This window comes from Phacochoerus africanus, chromosome 13, assembly GCF_016906955.1.
Source record: "Phacochoerus africanus isolate WHEZ1 chromosome 13, ROS_Pafr_v1, whole genome shotgun sequence".
In the NCBI taxonomy this organism is placed as follows: Eukaryota; Metazoa; Chordata; class Mammalia; order Artiodactyla; family Suidae; genus Phacochoerus; species Phacochoerus africanus.
This window is the reverse complement of record NC_062556.1, coordinates 13,979,458-13,994,541: the sequence shown is the minus strand read 5'-3', so window position 1 is coordinate 13,994,541 and position 15,084 is coordinate 13,979,458. Positions and strand designations below refer to the sequence as shown.

At 46.5% G+C, this 15,084-nt stretch overlaps 1 protein-coding gene across 1 annotated transcript in view; it reads right to left on the bottom strand.

Moving 5' to 3' along the window:
• The window catches only part of FREM2 (FRAS1 related extracellular matrix 2), a 155,371-nt gene extending 146,359 nt beyond the window's left edge, over window positions 1-9,012 (bottom strand). The window contains exons 1-2 of the mRNA XM_047755977.1: window positions 8,858-9,012; window positions 2,134-8,427 (exon numbers count right to left, since the gene is read on the bottom strand). Coding sequence (XP_047611933.1) covers window positions 2,134-7,312 — 5,179 coding nt within the window. The 5' untranslated portion in view covers window positions 7,313-8,427; window positions 8,858-9,012. The remainder of the gene's footprint in view (window positions 1-2,133; window positions 8,428-8,857) is intronic.
• Between the last annotated feature and the right edge of the window lie 6,072 nt (window positions 9,013-15,084).

Below are 15,084 nucleotides of genomic sequence, written 5' to 3'. Positions count from 1 at the left end.
CTCTGTCTTTACAACTGATTGTAAAAAATAATCATGGTGACTCTAAGCCAGTGAGACCTACAGAGAATGAAATAGCATAATTGTATGGCTCCCACTTAGGAAATAATATCCCAATACTCTGAGTTATTGGATTTGGTCCACACAATTAAATAATTTGCCTACTTTCATCTAAAAAATTATCTTAAAAAAAAATCTTTAAAACCAGTTCTTTTTTTCTGGTCAGAGGAATAGTTTGAGGTAACATTTTCTTTCTTTCTTAATTTCTTTTTCTTTCTTTCTCAATTTCTTTCTTTCCTTCCGTATAAACCCTTTTTATTTTATGTTTTAAAAATTTTACTATAGTTGATTTACGATGTTCTGTCAATTTCTGCTGTACAGCAAAGTGACCTGGTTACACACATACGTTCGTTCTTTTTCTCCCATTCTCCTCCATCATGTTCCATCACAAGTGACTGGATATAGTTTCCTGGGCTCGACAGCAGGGCCTCATTGCTTATCCACTGGGGTAAGGTTTTCGATCCTCTAACATATTCCTTTCAGCCTCTTCCCTGTCCATGACAAGAAACCAGCCTACGATTGCAGGCATCTCTCTCCTTAGAAAGCCTTCACACAAGAGTTTCCTGTGGGTCTGGCATGACACTTGGCACTCTGAGGTTTTCCTGTCCCTTCAGGCCCTAGGATCTATTCAGGCTTTCAGCCAAGAATCAGGAGGCTGAGGTGTGGGGCTACTTGCCAGCTTCTCAAACAGAGAAGCCGTTTACTTTGACACGACGCTGTATGACATCCCTGTTTAGTGAAGCCGTTGTTACCAAAGAGCACGACACTGTTTCGGGAAAAGAACACCCCCCCTGGGATGCCCTGGGCTTTAACTCCATCTCTCTCCACAGAGCCCCCACAGGATAGATCTGGTTTCCATGCTGACAAGGTGAGATTTTCATGAAAGCAACCCAAAGCTGTTTGTAATGAAAGTCACACGTTCTAGAAAACAGAGCTCTAACTCCCAATGGGCTTCTCCCTTTAGTCACTGAGTAACTCTGCACAGGTCACCTGCCCTTCCTGTCTCAGACTATGTCCCCACGGAAAGAAAATCGAGGCTAGACAAATGCCTTAGCCTCAAGCATGCAGATGCCTGAGGTAGGGGTGTATGTTATTGGGTTTGCAACTGGGCAGAGGGAGGTCTGAAATGACAAAATAATAATTTCCTCTTTCTGCTACTTAGGTTTGGACTGTCTTCTTCTACATCCTTAAAAATATTTCTTTTCTTGTGTGGATCATAGTAACATGCCCTCTACACATAATTATTCTAAATCTAGACAGCTGTTTACCTATTATGTCTTTGGACAGGTGTTAGGCTAAGTCATGAAATCTTCTAAAAATAGAAAATCTATAAAGTCAATATATATAAATGCACCTTTTTACTGTAGTTATGAAGTTACATAAAGTTCAGAAAGCACCTCTTTCTTTAAGATGCTAGCTAACATGCTTCATTTACTGTCTGCAGCATACAAATCAGGCTGCTCAGAGGACAGGTGTGGGAAAGAGCAGAGCTGGAAAGCCCGCTTCAGATTCTCTTCATCAAAGTTGAGCTCCTTCTTTGGCAGCTTATCTCGTATTTTCAGAACACGATACTCCTTGTCATGAAGGTCCCTGCAATGGGATCTCCAGCAAGAAGGGAGCTGTTCCCCTACAAAAGAGAGTCTGTATTTTCACCTCCCCTTTATTTCCTTTTCCTTCCCTTTCCTTGAACTCGAATTTAATGCCCTATGTACAAAGTTCTCAGTGACAGCCACATCTCAAGACATAAGACGTGGAATACCTTTGATGATAAAGAAAGAAAAGTGAGAAGTTCCCACTGTGGCTCAGCAGGTTAAGAACTTGACAAGTATCCATGAGGATGCCAGTTCGATCCCTGCCCTCATTCAGTGGGTTAAGGATCCAGCACTGCCATCAGCTATAGACCATGGAGGTTGCAGACATGGCTTGGATCTGGTGTTGCTGTGGCTGTGGCTGGTGGCATAGGCTGGCAGCTGCAGCTCTGATTCGATCCCCGACCTGGGAACTTCCATATACCACAGGTGAGTCCCTAAAAAATAACTTTAAAAAAGAAGAAAGAAAAAGAAAAGTGAACCATACCTTGTGTAAACTGAGTGACGCTGTGGTTGCCTTCACCCAGGTTGAGGAGATATCCATGTCGAGGAGCGTCTGTCACGATAAACCTGAGAGAAAACTGTGGGCTGTCTCTATCCTCCACTTTCAACACTTTGCTTGTGATCATGAACCCCAAGTGGCCGGTAGCCAGAGAGCGAAGCGTAGAGGCCCCTTTGTTCACTGCGATTTGGGGGACACTATTGTCAACAGCTAAGACCTGGATTTTCATCACTTGGGGTCTCCTGGTTTCAAATACTGTATCAGGAAAAACATAGAACTCCGTATGGGAACCATCGGTCACTGTGAAGGAGAAGCTGTCTTCACGTGTTTCAGTGCCATCGTGTCTGTAGCTGATTAAGTTTTCATTCAAGTCTTGTTTGGTGAAAATCATGGCAGGTCTGGTGTTGTTGAATAGGAGTTGACCATGAACGGGCACCTGGGTGAGAGTGAATTTCAGGAGTTTGTCTGGGGTATCTCTGTCTTCCACAGTGAGTTCGAAGGGGGTGATCAGCTTGTTCTCACCTTCGCTGACAACCAGGTGCTGGATGGTGACCACTGGCTTTTTGTTGTCCACATCGCTGATGGAGATACGAAATGTCCGGAAGACGGGGTTCCGTCCGTCAGTGACTTGGAACTCAAAGCTGTCCATCTTCACCTCATCATCGGCTGTGTGGATGTAGGAGATTTTGTTGCCCGCCAGCTGGAGCTGAGTGAAAGACGTGATGGACACTCCAGGCTGGTCTGAGCATTCTAAGTGACCTCTCATGGGCGCCCTGGTGATGGTAAAAACCAAGTTTTCATCAGGACTGTTCAAGTCACTCGTGCTTAGTAAGTCTGTGGTGAGGGTGACCTTACCACCTTCCTTCAAGGACACGCCCTTGCTTATCACATCAGGGAAGACAATGTCCAGGCTCCCAACGGACACGTAAAAGTAGCGATCTATGAGGGCGTTTATTCCATCAGTCACATCAAATTTAATTAGATCCCGAATACCTTCTTGCCCAAAATGGATGTACCGAAGTAAGTTTCTATCCAGTTCATCCTGGGTAAAATTCATGCCCAGTGTGATATTTTCAAAGACACCTGAAGGTTTTTGTATCTGTAATAAGCCATGTCTTGGCCCATAGCGAATAACATAAACCAAGGATTTGTCTTCAGAATCTAAATCAGTTGCCATTAATATTTTGTTATTGATCACTTTGGTTTCCCCAATTTCTATTTCCAGTCCATTATTGATGGCCATTCTGGGGGTCTCGTCATCCACCGGGATAACCATAATGAGGACCACCTTCTCCACAGAGTGCTTTCCATCTGTTAGTCTAATCACAAAACTGTCTTCCTGGGTCTCAGAGTCGTCGTGCTCATAAATAATGCTGGAACTCTCTATGATCTGGTCCAAGGTGAAGCTTTCGACCAAAATCGTGCCATTGATCAGCTGGCGCATGATGTGGCCGTGGGTAGGAAATTTGGTAATAGTGAAAGTTAAGTCATCCGGCGGAATGTCAGCATCGGCAGCATTGAGGATGGGCGTATCGACCACCAGACTCATGCCTTCCATCACTATAAATTCTCTCATAAATATTTCTGGCTGCTCATCATTGGTAGGAATGATCACAATGGGGAAAAAATGTCTCTCTGAAAAGTTAATGCCATCAGAACAACGAAATATGAATCTGTCTTCCACTGGTTCTACTCCTTTATGGACACTCTGGACATAGTTTATATGGCCCTGCCTGAGATCTTTCAGAGTGAAAGCACTTATGGCAATTCCCGCTCTTGATTTTTCAGAGCCTGGGGCTGGAGAGATGTTCTCAAGGTAACCCGAGGTGGGCTGAATAACGATGGTGCACAAGATGTCATCGTTGAGAGAATCCGTATCTTCAGCACTTATGTGCATTGAGGTTATAACACTTTTATCACCTTCCATTACTATAAACCGTTCACCCACAGAAACCTCTGGGGCCTGGTTGTCAACGGGGAGGATGGTCACCCACACGGTAACTCCTCGGATGGCATTACCACCGATTCTCCATTCTTGAGACGCGTCCGACAGACTCAGGTTAAAAGAGTCCTCTTTGGGCAATAAGCCCATCTCACCACTGGTGTGGGCATAGACGACAGAGCCCTCCAAGATGTCCCTTTGGGTAAACTGCTCGGCTGGAACTCCGTTGACCAGGATTTCTCCATATAAGGGTGGATCTTCCAAGAGGAACGTCAGCATCAAATCATCGGTGTCCTCATCGGTCCCCTTGATAACGTTGGCAGTGATTTCAGTAGCCCCATTTTCTAAAACATCTAGATAGGACCCCAGAGTGCCTTCAGGAAGGCTCAGCATGGGCACCTCATCATCCACTGGCCGGACACTCACCCTGAGAGTGATGGGCACCACGTGGTGTCTGTCGCTGACCTCCAAGGAGCAGCTATCAGTCAGAGTCTCGGCCCCATTATGGATGTAAGAAATCCGACCCTGTTTTATGTCCTCCAAGTGGAAAATCTCACCTACACGCAGGATCTGCCCAGACACCTTCATGTGGCCGTGTCTGGGTGCCTGTGTGAGTGTGAAAGTGATGTGGGCTACGTCAGTGTCTACGTCCTTCACGCTCAGTTCCGTCTCACTCAGGATGTGGTGGCCCTTCTCCTGAATCGTGAAGCCAGTGTTGAGGATCTCAGGTGGCTGGTTATCCACTGGCTGCAAGTACAGGGTGAAGGTGCCTGGAGCCACATTCCCAGCTTGGTCCTCCACCTGGAATTGGAACTGGGCCACTCGGGCAGCCACTCCCAGTTCTTGATCTGGAGGCCTGTAAGCAATTTTATGGTGGTTGACCTGGGCCTGTGTAAAATGGGCCACCACCACTGCAGGGTTGTCAGTCAGGACCAAGGTGCCCAGGGGAGCTGGTGAGTGGTTTTCATCTGTGTCCATCGGTGGCTGGGTCACAGTGTAACGCAGTTCTCGGTCGTCTGTGTCCAGGTCAGTGTAGCGCAGCCACTTCTTTCTCAGTGGAGTGAGCTGGGATTCCTGTACCACCATCCGAAGGGGACAGCCGCTGCCCACCTCTGGAGGGAGGCGATCCACGGGGTGAATGCGTATCACAAACCTCTGCGGCCCAGACTGATTAGGGGGGTCATGATTATCTTGGACTCGAAACGTGAACTGGTCCATCACGGGCCCAGGACTGTGGGGCCCCGAGTGCCTGTAGAACAGCCTCCCCTCCGTTATGTCTCGCTGCCGCCACTCTGTCACCATTTTCTCATAGAATGTTCCCTGTTTCCTCCAAGGACCCCTGATAAGCCCCTCCTCCTCCTGGGGAGGATGGGTTTGGCGGAGAAGCAGATGCCCTGAAGTTGAGGAGGGTGGCTCGAGCACAAAGAGCAAGAGAGCATCGTCCGAGTCCATGTCAGTTGCACTTAGAGCTTGGGGCAGGATGGGCACAGTTTCACCCTCTGCCAGTGTCAGCCCTGTGTTGGCATTGAGGACTGGTGGCTGATCATCCACAGGCACTAAGGTGATAGGGAACAGGAACTGCACCTGGTGCCTGCGCCCTCCATCCACCATTCGAAGCACAAGGTTGTCACTTAGGGAGCCATCTTTGTCATCGTGATGGTAGACCACCTGGCCGGCTGCTAGCTCAGCTACCGTAAAGGTCTTAGGGGCAGAGTTGCCACTGGAGGCACCCGGGAGGACAAGGTGACCGTGTCGGAGCCCAGCCACCACCTCCAGCTGTACTGCCTCTAGGTCATCCTCATCGCTGATGACCAAGTTGTCAGGTCCACTGCCTGCAGGGCCGGTGAGGGGCCGAGACTGGCCCTCATAGAGAATGAGACCAGTGTTCCGAGTGACCACTGGAGCCAGTGTGTTCATGGGCTTCACCACTACCATGAAGGCAAAAGGATCTGAGGCTGCTCCTTCTGGGTCCACCACCTCCAGCTCCAGTTCAAAGAGACGCTCCTGGTCCGAATCCTCAAAAGGGGGCTGGTAGGCAATCTTCAGAAGGTGCAGATCCCTCTGAGTGAAGGAGGAGAGGGGCAGGCTACGATCATCAGTACTCACCAGGTAGCCCTGGCCAGGCTGGAACGGAGAGGTGAGATTGAAGATCAACAGGTCAGGAGGTGATTCAGCATCCTCAGCTGCCAGCATGTCTGGGGTCAGGGCGGTCAGTACAAACTGGTCCACCTCCATCATCATCATGGCCACAAAACTGGGCTTGGGCGCAGTGTTCTCAGTCCCTCCTCGGATTCTCACGAGTATTTGGAAGTGCTCGCGTTTCAAAGCAGGGCTGCCCACAGGAGACACTCGTGAGCGCAGCTCCACCACCATGGGCACCCAATCCCTGTTTGGAGAACGACTGGGGGCTGTGTGGCGGTAGCGCACGCCAAGCTCCTGGAAAGCTCTGCAATCCATCAGCAGAGGCTCCTGGGTGCCCCGGTCGCTGGCATGTCCCGGGACCTGCGGGTAGTGAAGGAGTTCCCCGTAGCGAGGCAGCGCGCCCAAGCCGGAGAGGATGCCCACCCGACACTCCTCAGTCTGGGGCTGGTAGGCGAATTCCAGGGTCCGCGCGTCCAGGGCATTGCTGGTTCCCAGCAGTTCCTCCACGACCAGGGGCAAGTTCCGAGTCACAATCTCCAGCTGGGTGAAGACCACCTCCACCTCCAGTACCAAGGGTAGCACTGCCGCCCCTCCCGGTGCGTCGTAGCGCAGCTGCAGCCGGACTCGATCCCTAGATGGGCTGCGCGCCCCCAGGTGCGAGTAGCGCACCTCTCCAGCGCCAAAGTCGCATGGGAAGCGCTTGGGACTCAGGCGGCCAGGCCTCTGGGCCAGCGCATCGTTGTCGAGCACGGTCACTGAGCAGCGGTCCCCCGGCTGCACCTGCAGCACCAGGTCCTGCAACGGATCCAGCCAGACCTCACGGCCGAAAGGCACCCGGAGCCCACGGTTCCCCAGGACTACGGCCTCTTTGGCGGGGACCCCTGCTACCCCCGCAAGATTCGGGGACAGCAACGCCCGACTGGGGGCAGCGGGCTGTGCCCGGACGCTGCTTACCGGTGACAAGAGAAGCAGCAGCAGCAGCACCAGCTCGGGCGGCGGAGGAGGCATTGGTTGAAAGTTGGTGGGGTTGGCTGCATGGCGCCCGCAGGCGGTGATCCCGGGGGTCGGAGCTGCGTGCATGGTCCGTGTGTTAGGGCTCAGACAGGTCAGCCTGAGCGCAGTCAGTCCGGGGCAGGGAGCAAGAGAGCCCTCCGGAAAGTGCCAGGAACTCCGCTCGCCGCCCGCAGGGTCCTGCTGGAGCAGGGGCTGGACCAGAAGGATGGGAAAGTGGCTCCGCGCGGTCCGGGCTGGAACAGCCGCGGAGACTAAAGCGTCCCGACCCGCCCGGCGCGGTTCGCGGCTGGGTTGCGCGGAGAACTGAGTCCCTCCAACCACTCCTTCCCAGGTCCCGGGACCCTGGGCTTTGAGGGAAATCCCTCCCCTTGCACCCCCTTACTCCAGTCCTCCCAGGAGGCCAATCGTCGGTCCCGGGTGGAGGCCCGGAGTCGAGGGTTGGGTAGCGACCTCTGCCAATCAGCTCCGGGGCCGAGGCGGGGAAACCGCGCGGAGGGGAGGAGATGGAAGGCGCTACAGGTTGTCCTGGAAGTAGGCGACTGGCTCGACTCTGGGCTCCTAGGGTTGGGGCTCCAGCAGCGGAGCCGGAACGCGCCTTCCGCCTGCATTCACTTTTTTCAGCTGCCTGTGAACCAGGAATACCCCCACTCTAGTTCCCAATCCCCCCACTTCCATGGGATCCCGCGCAGGGGGTGCTTATTTCTCTCTGAAACTTGCAGACGCAGGAGGAAAGTTAGAAAGCAACGTCGCCAAAGTTTGAATCAAAACCCCAAGCAGTTTAGGGAGAAACTCTGGAGCGTACTTGCCTAAGAAGGAAAACTGGAATTAAAAAACCAATCTAGGGGAGGTTGCGCTCCCCACTCCACAGCCCCCCATCCCCGACTGCTGCTGTGGGCTCGAGCATTACAATGAGTACGGTCCCCGGATTGGTGAGGTTTTAACAAGCGCCTCCTTTGCAACCAAATCTCAGAGTAAAAGGCAAAAGGAGCATTTGGAATGTGTGAGAAATGTAGTCTGATCAGAACTGGGAGAGTCGCACCAAAGGATATGTTCGAGGAATGCAGCCCAGGCTCTTCCAAAGCCGCCGCTGCTTGGGTAGCTGTCATGAGAGACGTTCCTCTTCTCGCCGTAATTGGACCAAGTACACACTAAACCCGCTTGTCAGCATCACACTTCTTGGTCTGCCAAGAGAACGGATAAATATCCGGAGGGCGAACTCAAATGGGTTTGATCCCTTCAGCCAGCCGGTTTTGAAGTCAGATTCGAGCTCTGCCTGCCCCCTTGCGTTTGTCTGGTTTCAGAAGAGTGTAGATTCCCTTTCAGAAAGTTTTTTAACTGCTCCCCTCCCAACCCGCTCCCCCCACCAAAAAAAAACAAAAAACAAAAAACAAACAAACAAACAAAAAAAACCCCCACAAAAAACAAAAACATCCTCACAAATAAAACTCTATCATTTTCAGATTAGTTCTTTTCCTCCCTTTTCCTGCTTAAAAGTATGTTAGATTTGGGGGAAAAAAAAGGAGTGCTATGCCCTTTTACAATTCAGTCCAAACTGAGGACATAAGATGCATAAGCAGGCACATATCAGAGAAAAGCATTTATCCCTTTAACCTTTTTTGGTCTTTGGCCTGAGATCCTCCAGTTCAGGGTTTTGATTGCTGCCTGAAGCATTGAGAGCTATTTTCCAGGCCACAGCACAAGCTCTGTATGTAAATATTGCTGAGAGATGTCAGAGTCCACTCTAGGAAAGCCACTGGGCAGCATCTGTTCTTGGGAGAGGACAGTGAGGGAGAGGGAGAAAGAGAGAGAGAGATTAATTCAAGAGAGCCATTTATCCAAACAAATAACATTTAGTTAATTGAATATTATTTCAGCTTAATCTACATTTTTTGTACTTTCAGGGAACTTTGAACTCCTGCTTACAATTGATACATACATTTCACAATTTAGTACAAAACGAATATCCAGAAGCATAGAAGAGATGTGAACAATCTTTTAAACATTTGAGAAAATCCCCATCCAGCTCATCATCAATTTCCAGTCTGCTTTGGCACTGTTACTTTGTAACTTAGTAGGGTTATTTATTATTGCATACAGAATTCAAGTTGTAGTGACAAGGAAAAATTCTGTTATGTCCTGTTCACAAATAAAACAAACGGAAAGATGTCAAGAGAAACAGGACATCAATTTCAGAACATGGCTCTTTAAATATTGTATTTCAAATTCTGGTTATGTGTTTTGATTGAAAAATGTCAGCTGGAACCCAAGGGGTCCTTAATTCAGGTATTGAGACCCTGGTATGTTCTGACCCCTGATGCTCCTCAGTGGCTCCAGGGGTTTCCTTTCTTCTTTTTAAAGTCCAACTCTATTTGACTTGCAAGCAGTGATAAGATCAGCATTTGAGGTATGGCAGTATGCCTGAAGGGCAGAGTTTGATATTTTGTTTCTTGGTAAGAAGAGGAGAGCTCTGCATTTATTTTCAAGTAGCCTAGGGAAATTAATTCAGGACAATCTTTTTCGACTTCTGAATTTCGTCTGCCTTAACTGAAGAGATGGAATGATTCTTAGAAAGTATTATTATTTTTTGGTAAAGTTCTTAGTTATGTTTTTTAAATTACATAGAAGGTAATAATACTGTCATTTGCTTAAATATATTTTGCATTGATAAAATAGTGAAATATTAAATTCTCATCTAAAAGCAAATTATTGATGGTAATGATCTCTCATTAGGATAAATACCTCAGTGTTAAAATATTGTTATACTTAAATTAGCAAGGAAATATTGTGCCAACATTCTCCATATCATAAGACATAAAATAAGTTGACACATTTGTAATTTTTTAAATCTGAGCTTAATTCTTCAGTTCTTACTTTCTTAAGCTTTTTAACCCTTGTATAGATTCTGGGAAAAATATCCTTTATAATAAAATCTTAAATTTAATTACTCTATGAAAAACACTCCAAAATGTCTCCTCAAATCAACTTAAAGCTAAATTTATTGGTTGTTAAAACTCAAGCTATTTCTGACCTAAGGTTATGCATCAGAGAACTTGTTTCCTAAAATTAAAAAAAAAAAAAAAATTTTTTTTGGCTGCACCCATAGCATTCAGAAGTTCCCAGGTCAGGGATCAAACCTGAGCCAGGGCAGTGACCCAAGCTGCTACAGTGACAATAGCAGATCCTTAACCCACTGGGCCACAGGGAACTCCACACCTGGTTATATTTTGATTGTTACAGTATCATTTTAGAGTCTTTTTCACTTCTCTTATTCCTCTACTGGCTCAAAAGACTCCAATAGAAAAGACTGCCTCATAGATGCCTTAAAAATACTTACGGGAGTTCCCGTCGTGGCGCAGTGGTTAACGAATCCGACTGGGAACCATGAGGTTGCGGGTTCGATCCCTGCCCTTGCTAAGTGGGTTAATGATACGGCGTTTCCGTGAGCTGTGGTGTAGGTCGCAGACGCAGCTCGGATCCCGCGTTGCTGTGGCTCTGGTGTAGGCTGGCAGCTACAGCTCCGATTAGACCCCTAGCCTGGGAACCTCCCATATGCCGAGGGAGTGGCCCAAGAAATGGCAAAAAGACAAAAACAAACAAACAAACAAACAAAAAACTTACAGATGAGTGACTGAAGCTTTATGTCTAACATCTGCAATAGTTGTCAATAGAATTTTATTCTTTGATAGCTTCAAACCCATGGCTTCCTATAAATCCAAACTTAATTGATTTCAGAGCAGTGCTGCAGGAGTAAACAGCCTTGCACTGACTGACCAAGAGCTGGGTTCCAGCCTCAGCTCTGACATCCACTATGTGACTTGCAGCAATTCCCTTTGTTTTGCAATTACAGCCCTCTCAATTATAAATCAAGGAACTCAGTCTTTGTGGATGAATTCCTCTTGGTAATTCTTCAGGTTTTGGTGCCATAAGACAAAATTCATGAATGATGTCATTTTGCTTCCTTATGTTCTGTGCTCAGAAGCAATAGTTCTCATTCTTGACAGAAAGACTGACTCAAAAAAAATGTGTCACTACCATTAGGTCAGAAAACTTAGAAGTTGCCAATGAATAAATGAATAAATGAATTTTAGATGAAATGAAACGTTTGAATTCATTGACATGGGCAGCTTACATGCTGTATGCATCAAGTAACTATATTTTTTAATCGAATAAATCAAAATTAAAATATAATGACAGAAAATTAAGTTAAATTAAGTGGTAATGAACCCAATTAGTATCCAGGAGGTTGTGGGTTTGATCCTTGGCCTCACTCAATGAGTTAAAGATCCAGTGTTGCCACAAGCTGTGGTGTAGGTCGCAGACTTGGCTTGGATCCTGCGTTGCTGTGGCTGTGGTAGAGGCCAGCTGCTATATCTCTGATCCAACCCCTAGCCTGGGAACTTTGATATGCCATGGGAGCAGCCCTAAAAAGACCAAAAAAAAAAAATCATTATGAAGATAGGTAAATTTCCAACGTATCTATGATAATACACTTTGTGTTATAAATACCCATAAATACCCTATGTTCAGATGGGGGTGTCCTATGTGGAAAAGAAAGAAGATTGGACGAGAAGCCAGAAAACCTTGTTTTGAAGCTAGTTTTCCCACTTACTTGCTTGGAGCTCTGGACAACTCACTGTCTCCATCTCTAAAAATGTGATTGGAGCAGAAGTGAGGAAGGTGAAAATGTTGCCTTGACTTTCCTCAGGAAGTGATTGGAAAGATGAAATAACAAAATGTATACACATATATACATACACATATACACTTATATATGCAAAGCTGAAATAAAGAAAAATGTTTATTTTCAAATACCTTCTTATATCTAGAAATATATAGGTGTAAAAAGAAAGATAAATAAATAGATCAATACAGACATATTCCAAATTTTTTTCTAGGTAAAGATGACAAATCTTCGTTTCTCTTTGGTTCTCCTCCTCTCATTTTCTGAACTTATTTCTTAGTATCTTTTTAGTAAAAGTGAGACGTTTGATTGTGATTAGAATAAATAATATTTCCTAGTAATATCTATTAATCGTTCTTTTAGTTTTCCTCTCTTGCTTGGATTTCCAATCTTTCTAGTTACTTCATCTTTAGTTAAAATCTTGCTTAAGTTTTCCTATTTTGTAGAAAACACCCTTCCTCAGCAGCAATACCCCCTCAAACTATGCACACATCACACTTCCTGAATCTTTTAAATCATCCTTAGCTACTATTTTAACTTTCACACCAAACAGGTTTCTAAACATCCTACAGGGTGGTGCACACCCTAGAAGCTATCTTGACCATGACTCCCCGCATCCTCTGCAGTGATTAAGCTGGAGAAAATCCATCTCCACATGTCATTCACAACTGTCCTCTCTTCCCACTCCTGCGTCATAATCCTAATTCAGTTCACTATTTTTATTCTTTTAACTTTCTTCAAATCCCAGCCCCCTTACTGTAGTATCTGCCATTCTATGGCTTGCTCCAGAAAAACACAAAAGTTCATCCTCTGACCACAGTGTTTTGCTAAAATCTCTTCTGGCTTCCCACTGCCTGTCGACTAAAACGCACTCTCTTCATCTTTATATTTCATGCTGAACTACCCATTGTTTGGGGCGAACGTGTTGTCTTCCTTCTAGATTTTTGCTCATCTCACCTTTTTAACCTTCACATTTTAGACACCTTGTCCCTTCTACCTGCCATATTCTCCCTATATGCCCGTGGGAGTCAATCAGAAATTTAAGAACTGCTAAAACCTTATAGACCATTTACTATAACCTCCTCATTTCATCGGAGAGGAGACTGAAGCTGGAGAAGAAGGAACATCCTAGCTCCAACTGCAAAGCTCCAGCTGCTCCTCTCTTCAACTCCAATTCAGCCTTTAAGGATGATGTCAAATATCCCTGTCCTCTGGAATCTTTGTTCTCAACTCAACTCAGTACAAGCTGGGCATCCTTGACTTTCTTTCACCATCCTCTTCCCCTGCCTCCCTGCCTTTGCTCATGTTTCTCCCTTACTATATACTGTGGCGTTGTCATTGAGTTCTCGTGTCCGTTGCTATTTTGAAAGCATCTTAAGCTCGCAGCCCAAATCTTGCTCATCCTTTACCCCCATCAAGACATTCATATATACTCATTATGTGAAATTAGATCACAGTTTATTCTCTCCCCAGCAATCTCACTTGAAACAACTCAAATAGATTTCACAACCGCTTTGGGAAGTATCCAGCTGTATTATTCAGTTTCCTTAGTAGCAAGCAAGAGTAGTTGACTGGCTGAATTAAGCAAAGAAGAAATGAAAAGATATTGGACTGCTCTCCTAATTTCTGGGAAGGCAATAGCAGAAGCCTCAGAAAAGTGAACATGAACCAAAAAGCCTAGGCAACCAGAAGCAAGGTCCTGCTTGGCATGGTCTGGTGGGATGGCACTGCAGCCATCGCTGGACAATGGACCCTGTGGGGGACACCTCCACCACAGCTGACACTGGATTTGAGGCAGCGGCACTGTAAACACTGCCTCTGCCGCTCTTGAATGTCACTGTAGCCATTGACCAAATGAATTCTCTCTCTGTTGCTGTAAATTCAATCATCCAGGCAGGACCGGATTACTACAGCTTAAGTCATGGGCTGGCATCCTAGCTGCCGAGGGCAGAGCACAGGGGAAGTGTGTGTCTGGCCTTTTTGGCCTCCTGGTGTTGAGTGGTTCTGCTTCCCGCTAAGATTCACACTGTGGGAATTTCTCACTTCGAAGAAAGCAGTTCACTTTCCAGGAAGCCAAACACAACCACTGCACATCTTAGCAGGTTAAGTATCAGTATTACCATTTAATATTTGAGACAACTGAGACATAGCAGGGTTTAGAGGGTTTTTTTTTTTTTAAAGTTTATGCAATTAATGACAAAATTGAAATTAAATTTGATAATTGAAGAATGAAGTATGATTCAGGTCATCTGACTACTACTAATACGTTCTTGCTTTTACATTCTGAAAATCTTTTATGGGAGTTCCCTTGTGATGCAGCAGGTTAAGGATCTGGCATTGTCACTGCAAGGCTGGGGCTGCTGCTGTGGCATGGGTTCAATCCTTGGCCTGGGAACTTCCACATACCAAGTTCGGCAATAAGTAAATACATAAATAAACCTTTATGTACCTTCGGCAAAACCTTCCTACACTTCTCTCTCTCTTTTTTTTTTTTTTTGGCTTTTATTTTAGGGTTGCACCAGAGGCATATGGAGGTTCCCAGGCTAGGGGTCCAATCAGAGCTACAGCTGCCAGCCTGCACCACAGCCATAGCAATACCAGATCCAAACAGCATCTGCGACCTATACCACAGCTCATGGCAACGCTGGATCCTCTATTAGTGAGCGAGGCCAGGGATTGAACCTGCATCCTCATGGATACTAGTCAGATTCATTTCCAACGAGCCATGACAGGAACTCCCTTCTTACAGTTTTCTTACTCAGGGAAAGGGTTACTGAGCATTGCAGAGAGGGGAAAGTGGTTCATGATAGCATTATCTTCTGCCAGGCTTTCCTAATGGGGATAACTGGATGTACACACGTGGAGACCTACTAAATCCACACAGTTGTGAAAATCCTTCTTGTTGAGGAGAGTGATTGATGGATGAGGGACAGGAGTGAAGCCAGGCCAGAGTGAGGGGCCAGAGCTAAGCCAGCAAGAAGAACTCAAGTGTGGTCCCAGATTCAGCATAAAGGCCTCAACTTGGCAACCTTTAAAATACGTTCTCCAACACTTGCCTGTGTCCCGCTAAAATCTTTTTGTAAACCAATAAGCCTGGAGCATGAATAGCTGTGGATTTTCTACCTGTAAGTTTTCAAACAAAATTCAGAATGAAGCG